The 7454-nt window shown below is 63.8% G+C and overlaps 2 protein-coding genes across 5 annotated transcripts; both read left to right on the top strand.

Annotated features, from left to right (window-relative positions):
• The first annotated feature begins 6 nt into the window (after window positions 1-6).
• SLC10A3 (solute carrier family 10 member 3) lies at window positions 7-3711 on the top strand. 3 transcript variants are annotated; one of them, XM_024746210.1, is made up of 2 exons: window positions 7-74; window positions 1925-3711. In XM_024746210.1, exon 2 carries the CDS (start codon window positions 2063-2065, stop codon window positions 3470-3472), a length of 1410 nt encoding a protein of 469 aa, XP_024601978.1. In that variant the 5' UTR covers window positions 7-74; window positions 1925-2062; the 3' UTR covers window positions 3473-3711. The 3 variants fall into 3 exon arrangements, with proteins under 3 accessions (XP_024601978.1, XP_024601977.1, XP_024601976.1); XM_024746209.1 differs by having other exon boundaries at window positions 18-74; window positions 1805-3711; XM_024746208.1 differs by lacking the exon at window positions 7-74 and having other exon boundaries at window positions 1931-2398; window positions 2486-3705.
• Window positions 3712-4353: 642 nt separating this feature from the next.
• Window positions 4354-6997, top strand: UBL4A (ubiquitin like 4A). 2 transcript variants are annotated; one of them, XM_024746195.1, is made up of 5 exons: window positions 4354-4493; window positions 4668-4773; window positions 4989-5203; window positions 5318-5424; window positions 6844-6997. In XM_024746195.1, exons 1-5 carry the CDS (start codon window positions 4446-4448, stop codon window positions 6953-6955), a joined length of 588 nt encoding a protein of 195 aa, XP_024601963.1. In that variant the 5' UTR covers window positions 4354-4445; the 3' UTR covers window positions 6956-6997. The 2 variants fall into 2 exon arrangements, with proteins under 2 accessions (XP_024601963.1, XP_024601964.1); XM_024746196.1 differs by lacking the exon at window positions 6844-6997 and having other exon boundaries at window positions 5318-6759.
• Window positions 6998-7454: the final 457 nt, after the last annotated feature.

Here is a 7454-nt window from a genome sequence, read left to right as displayed (position 1 = left end):
GGGCCGAGCTCGCTGGCGTCCGCCCGCCCGGCAGGGCCTGGCACCGGCGCCGAGCTTCGGGGCCGCGGAGGCAGGTGAGAGCCTCGGTCTGGGAAGGGCGGTTGGAAGGCGGCTTCTGGCCCCGGCCGGGGAAGGGCCACCACCGCGCGTTCGTGAGGCCTGGCGCGGCCGTGGGGACCGGGAGTGGCGTGAGAGGCCCCGGGACTGCCCGGGCGGGTCGCCGGCCTGCAGGCTGCGGGGCTGCAGCGCGAACCCGGCGGCGGCGCGCTCCTCCTCCCCTCCCTCCCTGATTCCTGCCCGAGCTCTGATTGTGCCCCATCCGACAACTTCTGGACTCCCAGGTAGGGAGGAGACCCGGGTCAGCACTGCCAACTGCCCCGACACCGAACGCTTGGCCCGTGTGGAAAAAGCCACCGGCCCGGGGTTCCCTCGCCTGCCTAGGGGCGCATCTGCCCAAACTCTAACGGTACCTCAAGCAGAAATAGTGGGGATCCGGGCCAGACCCCTCACGCAGTGACTCAAAGCCGCCAGCGGTACTGGAAGGACGGGGTGGATAGCCCTTCGCCTCCTCTCCCTCTGAGCTGGCTCACAGCACCCGGTGCCTTCAGTACCGGGTACCTTCATCCTTTCCCTGTGACTCCCTCTGGTTTTCCTGCCTCCCTCTTCAGTGGTGGGACTCAAGGCTGGATCAGGGCCTCCAGGGTAAGTGACGCAAACCCCAAGCCAGGAGAGGCCATGGCATCCCAGGGTGGCACAGCGGAACTTCACCACCTACTTCCCCTGCTCCCCCGGCATCGGTGAGGGGGGGGAGGGGGCAGGACCCAGCCCTGATAGGATCTAGAGAAGCAGGGGCCTCTTCCAAGATTGGGACAGCGTAGGATGTGACTCAGTCAACAGTAATGATGAAAAATCACTGTGCCCTCATCCTGGTTGCTCCAGTTCCTGCAGGTGATGTGGCAATCGGCTGCTGGCTGCCCAAACTGAGAAGTGGAAGGAGACAAACGTACTCCTTTCCCCCTGAGGCGCCCTGCCCTCCTAGAACTAGAAACACTCGTCCTGTCACTGGTAGTTCCAGGCTCTGCTAGGGCCATGTGTGGGCAGGGGAGGAGTCCCTGGACTTTGGCACAGTGGCTCTAGGAGCTCAAATTCTGGGACCGCCAGGGGAGTGGGAGCTCTGACAGAAGGAGGAGAACCCCCGGTGGACACGTGGCCCTATCTGATCCCTTCCCGCTGCCTCTTCCGGCAGCTCCCCTGGGGAGAGGGGACCTGTGCCCTCCCAGAACCCCCATCGCACCCCTGTCAGCAGGAAGGGTAGGCCAGGTGGCCATGCACAGCAACGCCGTTCACGTGCCAATGGTGAACATCAGCCCCTGGGGCCTTTGGCCTGGTGGCCACCCACTGCCCCACCCTTTGCCGGCTGCTCTCTGCCTGGCAGATGACACTCAAATGCCCTAACCTGCTCTCAGCGGGCTGGCTTCCTTGGCATCCCTGGGCAGTCCTTCAGAGATTTCATCCCAGTGGTGGTACTGCTGCAGCTGCGTCTCAAAGCAGGTGGGGCACAGGCTAGTGGTGACAGGACCGAGGGTGGCTCTCCCAGATCCTCTGGTATCGGGACATCTCCAGATGGTCACTGTGGTGGGCAAACCCAGGGAAATCAGCGCGTATCAGCGGGCTGAAGGTGAACTCCGACCTGTAGGTGGCCCCTCTGGGTGAGGGATGGGAAGCTTGAGGCAGTTGTGACTGGGATGGGGGCAGCCGAATGGCACTCAAGGGCCAACGCTAGGCCTTCCGTTTCCATCCCCAGGCTTGCGGCAAGGGGCGCTGCCAAGTCTCCGAACAGTGGGCTTCCAGATCCTGCGCTCCTGGGCTCACAGCTGCTCACCTTCACCAGCCACCTACCTCTCTGTGTCCCTTCTCTCCTCAGGAAGAGCTCTGCCATCAAGGAAGGCAGCACAGGGCCAGGCCTTGCCCATGGACCCTTCTCAGGACAACCCGACGGCACCCGCAGAGCTGCTCTCCTAAGCCGCAGGGGGCCCGGGCTCCCCACCTTTTGGGAGGAGCCATGGTGTTTAGAAGGTGGCTGGGCCTGGGGGGTGGCAGTGTCTGCACGGGCCCCCGAGGCATGCTCAGGGCCAGCCTGCTGCTTCTCAGCCTGCTCTGTGGGGCACGGGGCACAGCCAGCGCCAGTCTCAGCGCGGCTGTGGGCCGTACCGTGCCCCTGACAGGGCGCCGCTACCTGAGCATTGGGGATGGCTCCGTGACGGAGTTTGAGTTCCCAGAGGAGAGCGAGGGCATCATCGTGGTCTCAAGCCAGTACCCGGGCCAGGGCAACGGGACGGGGCCCAGCCCCGTGCTGAGGGTCACCTCCCTGGACACAGAGCTGCTGACCATCAAGAACGTGAGTGCCATAGCCTGGGCTGGTGGGGGCGGCTTCGTGGTGAGCATCCACTCGGGCCTGCCTGGGCTAGCGCCACTCCACCTCCAGCTCCTGGACCCCTGTGAGGCCCCACCCACGCTGGTTGAGGAGCGGAGAGATTTCTGCATCAAGGTCTCACGTGCTGAAGACCCTGCCGCCCTTGGCACTGACTTGGCCCACTTCTCAGAGAACCCAGTACTCTACCTGCTCCTGCCTCTTATCTTTGTCAACAAGTGTTCATTTGGGTGCAAAGTAGAGCTCGAAGTTCTGAAGGGGCTCCTGCAGAGCCCCCAGCCCATGCTGCTGGGCCTCCTGGGCCAGTTTCTGGTTATGCCCTTCTATGCTTTCCTGATGGCTAAGGTCTTCATGCTGCCCAAGGCCCTGGCTCTGGGCCTCATCATCACTTGCTCGTCGCCCGGCGGCGGGGGGAGCTACCTCTTCAGCCTCCTCCTTGGGGGGGATGTCACCCTGGCCATCTCCATGACCTTCATCTCAACGGTGGCTGCCACCGGCTTCCTGCCGCTGTCCTCGGCCATCTACAGCCGCCTGCTCAGCAGCCACGAAACACTCCACGTGCCCATTTCCAAGATCCTGGGGACCCTGCTGTTCATCGCCATCCCCATAGCAGCGGGCGTGCTGATCAGGTCGAAGCTCCCCAGGTTCTCGCAGCTGCTGCTGCAGGTCATCAAGCCCTTCAGCTTCGTGCTGCTCCTGGGCGGCCTCTTCCTGGCCTGCCACATGGGGGTCTTCATCCTGGCGGGCGTCAGGCTGCCCATTGTGCTGGTGGGCCTCACAGTGCCCCCGGTCGGCCTCCTGGTGGGTTACTGCCTGGCCACGTGCCTGAAGCTGCCAGTGGCCCAGCGTCGGACTGTCAGCATCGAGGTCGGGGTGCAGAACAGCCTGCTGGCCTTGGCCATGCTGCAGCTGTCCCTCCGCCGCCTTCAGGCTGACTATGCCTCCCAGGCCCCCTTCCTTGTGGCACTGAGTGGCACCTCAGAGATGCTGGCCTTAGTCACTGGCCACTTCATCTATAGCAGTGTGTGTGCAGTTCCCTGAGGCCCCCCGGGTCAAGCTTTCGCCACCCCTAGCCCCCAGCCTCCACCCGCGGCCCCCACAGTTCTGTGTACCAAAGGCCTTTGGTTCTCATGCACTCTGTGCACTCAGAAAAATCCAGGCTTATTTTTTCTACTCGTTTTTTATTCTCCAGCTTTCAGTGCCAAAGAGGCCATGCTGAGTTCAGGAGGTGGGCACTGCCTAGAAAATATATTTCAATAAAAGAGAGAAGCAAGCTTGGGTCCCTTCCAGTCTTTGCCCTCTGAGGCCTGCGGACCGGTGGGGGGGGGTGAGGGGGCGGAGGGTGTGGCTGGGTGAGTGTGGGCCAGGGTGGAGGGCTGGCTTGGGTGACACGGTGACCTCTGCCCAGACTTTCTCTCTCAGCCCTCCTTCCCCATGCATCCCCTCTGAGAGTTGGGTCTCTCTGTTCCAGAAGGAGCGGTGGGAAGATGAGAGCGGAGGACTGGCTCCCCCGCCCGCTCCCAAGCTCAGCTGATTTTCCATAGGCCGACTAGAAAGGAGGCAGCACGAGGGCCGCGGGGCGAGCTCTGCAGGGCCGGGTCATCAGCGGACTCCTGAGAGGCAGGGAATCGGCCTCGGCGCCGACCTGTTCCGCCCTCGGGCAGTGAGCGGGGGCGAGCGAACCCCTGGCCCGCCTTCTCCCCCGAGTCCCAGCTCCCCGACTCCGCCGACCGGGCCCGACTAGTTCCTCTGCCCCTTCTCATCCCCGCGGGCTTCCCGGCTCAGTCGCCGCGGGGCCCGGATCCGGGCCGGTCCCCGTGCTCCGGGGTGCGGGGGGAGGGTGTTGCGGGGTTGCTGGGGAACGCGACACGGGGGGCGGGGCCGCGACGCCGGGCGCGCCCCTCGCGCGACTTCCGGCAGCGGCAGCTGGTTCTGGCGCGCGCCCGGGGCGGCGGCGCGCGGCGGGGGGCTGTAGGGCTTCGCGCCGGCCGGAGTGGACGCCGCTGCGGCCGCCATGCAGCTAACAGTGAAGGCGCTCCAGGGCCGCGAGTGCAACCTGCAGGTAGCGCCGCCGGTCCCCGCCGCCGTGCCGGCTCACGCGGTTGGCCCCTGGGCGCAGGGCCGGGCCGAGGGCGGGGACGAACCGGGCGGGCTGGCCGCTCAGGGGAAGCCAGGAGAGCCGCCCTCCGCGGGGGCTGCGGCCTCACCGCCTGCCTCTCACCCTCGGCCCGGCCAGGTGTCGGAGGACGAGCTGGTGTCCACGCTGAAACATCTGGTCTCCGAGAGGCTGAACGTCCCCGTCCGCCAGCAGCGGCTGCTGTTCAAGGGCAAGGCCCTGGCAGGTAACCGGGGAGAGGAGACGCCCGGGGAGCCCCGCGGGAAGTCAGGGGACGGGGCGTCCGGGCCGACCCCGGGCAGCAGTGGAGTGGAGGGGGCTCTGGCCACTTGACCCCCGGGGAGGCTGCATCCTCAGCCGGACGCCGCGGCGCTCCGCCTGGCCTCCCCGAGGCCTTTCCCACCACCGTGGGCCACAGCTCCATCAATCTCTCTCGGGCAGATGGGAAAAGACTCTCCGATTACAGCATTGGGCCCAATTCCAAGCTCAACCTAGTGGTCAAACCTCTGGAGAAGGTGTTACTGGAAGAAAGCAGCGCGCGGACAGTGGCCGAGGCCCCGCCCCCACCCCCGGCCACCTGGCCTCTAATCTCCAAAGTCTTGGCCCGTCACTTCAGCGCCGCAGATGCCAGCAGAGTCCTGGACCAACTCCAGAGGGTGAGCAGGGTCGCCCGGGACTTCCACGTCCCACCCAGCCGCTCGCAGCCCCTGCCCCTATCCCAGCGTCCCCCCGACCCGCGCCGCTGAATCCTCCTGGCCTTCTCTCCTCAGGATTATGAGAGGTCCCTGAGCCGCCTGACGCTGGACGACATCGAACGCTTGGCTGGCCGCTTCCTGCACCCTGAAGTGACTGAAGCTATGGAGAAGGGGTTCTCCAAGTAGGATTCTCGGAGTGTGGGGAGGAGCCGGGCCAGGCCACAAGCTGCATGTAGCATTAAATGTGTTCTCATGTTGCAGTTCGGCTCATAATACTAGCTGGCGGGTACGCGGGTACCTGTATCCGGCTCTTGACCTGGGTTTGCTCCCACGTTTGGCGCTAGTGCTGAAGTGGGAGAGCCACAATCTGAGTCCAGCCAGCTTCTAGAAGTGCCTCAGGGTGAGAGGGTTGTTTAGGAGGGTTCTGAGGGGTGGGCTTTGGCATTCCGTGTTCAGCCCACGGAGGATAAACCCTCGAGCAATACCTTTCCAGGCCTGAAAGGGGAAGCAGCTGGCCCCTGCTGCCCAGTCGTGTCACCTCGCCTCTGGCAGGTCTGACACTGGCAGGTCAAGTGATAGCCAGCCTTGGGCCCCCTCAAGCTGCCGCCACCAGTGTGCACTCGATGAAGGGAGAGCGTGTTGGGGGGTCTGGGACGTCACCCAGCTCTGGAGTGTTACCTTAGGCAAGTCCCTGTGCCATGTTGGTCCCCAGCCATTGACTCTGCACAGTGAGGGCCACTCCTTAGACCTCAGTCAGTTTCCTTTACCCCCAGCCCCCCCGGGGTCGGGAGTCTGCAGCCATCCTCCCCCTTGTGTCCCAGATACAAAGTGAGGCCAAAAGCTGAGTGATGGCCAAGCGTGGCCCAGAGATGGGGTGCCCTGGCCCTTAGTGTCACAGCTTTTGTCTGGGCACCCCCTCTGCTTGTCTCCTCCTGGACACGGGCGGTCCTCGACCCTTAGAGATGACAGGTGATGGGCTCGAGGTTACTCAGCCAGGCCCCTACACCCTGCGCTCACCCACAGCCTGAAAGTAGACCCTTCCCCTGCCGCGTGTGTACAGGGACTTTCACTGTGCGCACCACTCACTGCCTGACAAGGAACCTTGGGGGGCCAGGGAGGGGCAGAAGCCGCTGGCGGGTGGGCCCTAGAGATCATCGAGGCACCTGCTCCTTGGAGGCGGGCGCCTGGGCCGCCCTCCTGCCTGGGCCTCGTGGGGTAAGCGCCGGGTCCCCGGGCTGGGAGGACGGGGCAGAGGCCTGACGGGCAAAGGCTTTGAAGAACAGATGGAAGGCCCTGGCCCCGCCCCGCAGCAGGGCCCGTGTGACAGACTTGCCTGCACTCTCATTTCGCTTCCGTAAGGAAGGTTTATACTGACACTTCCAGTCGCACTAGAGGTGAATGTGAGACTTTGATCTGAAAGGAACTGTATTAGCTGGGCGGCTTTTGGTTTCCAGTAATTGATTTAACCGTAGAGGAAGTTGGTTTAAGCAATAAAAGAAATGTGTTGGTTTACGAAACTGAGAAGTCCAGGGGTATTGGCAGCAGATAAACAGTTTCACCAAATACCCAGTTTCTTCCTACCTCCCCTCTGCACTCTGCAGCGTCTGCTTCATCCCAGGCCTCTGCCTCAGGATCAGAAGATGGTTGCCTGCAGCTTCCACCAAATCCCTCGATCACAGCCAGCAAGGAGCACCTTCCCGACCTGTAGCGTAGCTTCTTTCTCAGACGCCCCCAGCAAATAAACGCTGTCCTTTCGCTGGTCAGAACCGGGTGGTGCCTCCATCATTTTGGCAGGGGGTGGGGTGGGCTTGGGCGGGAGAGGGAGATTCTCAGCGAAAGCCAGGTCCTCGGGGAGGGCTGACCGGTGCAGTGCAGGGGAGTGACACACGCAGACGCATGCTGCAGACAGACCCTAGAGGCGGTTGTTGAGTCCCTTGTGCCAGTGCCTCCCGGCTTGGGGGTGACAAAGCCATCTGCTGGGCAGTTGGACAGGGGGGTCAGGAAGTCGGCAGCGGGTAGATCAGGCTGGACAGGGAGACAGGAGTGGCGTCTTCACGGTGTATGGTAGGCGCCTCGCTGACAGAACTGACTGGGATCTGGACCCGGTCTGATTCCACAGCCCCGTGCAGCCTTCCATGACGTTCGGGAGCGGCCTGTGGACACGATGGCCTAGATGCCGTAAGGACGGATGAGACGGCTTCCCTGGGAGCGT

Source organism: Neophocaena asiaeorientalis, unplaced genomic scaffold (assembly GCF_003031525.2).
Source record: "Neophocaena asiaeorientalis asiaeorientalis breed wild unplaced genomic scaffold, Neophocaena_asiaeorientalis_V1.1 scaffold2579, whole genome shotgun sequence".
Lineage (NCBI taxonomy): Eukaryota > Metazoa > Chordata > Mammalia > Artiodactyla > Phocoenidae > Neophocaena > Neophocaena asiaeorientalis.
The sequence above is the reverse complement of the archived record's forward strand: the minus strand, read 5'-3'. Positions and strand labels throughout refer to the sequence as shown.

Coding starts and splice junctions, on each gene's coding strand:
- SLC10A3 (XM_024746210.1), top strand. CDS start 2,063: ATGGTGTTTAGAAGGTGGCTGGGCCTGGGGGGTGGCAGTGTCTGCACG.
- UBL4A (XM_024746195.1), top strand. CDS start 4,446: ATGCAGCTAACAGTGAAGGCGCTCCAGGGCCGCGAGTGCAACCTGCAG. Junction 4,774..4,988: donor CAAGGGCAAGGCCCTGGCAG/GTAACCGGGGAG, acceptor TCTCTCGGGCAG/ATGGGAAAAGACTCTCCGAT. Junction 5,204..5,317: donor TCCTGGACCAACTCCAGAGG/GTGAGCAGGGTC, acceptor TTCTCTCCTCAG/GATTATGAGAGGTCCCTGAG.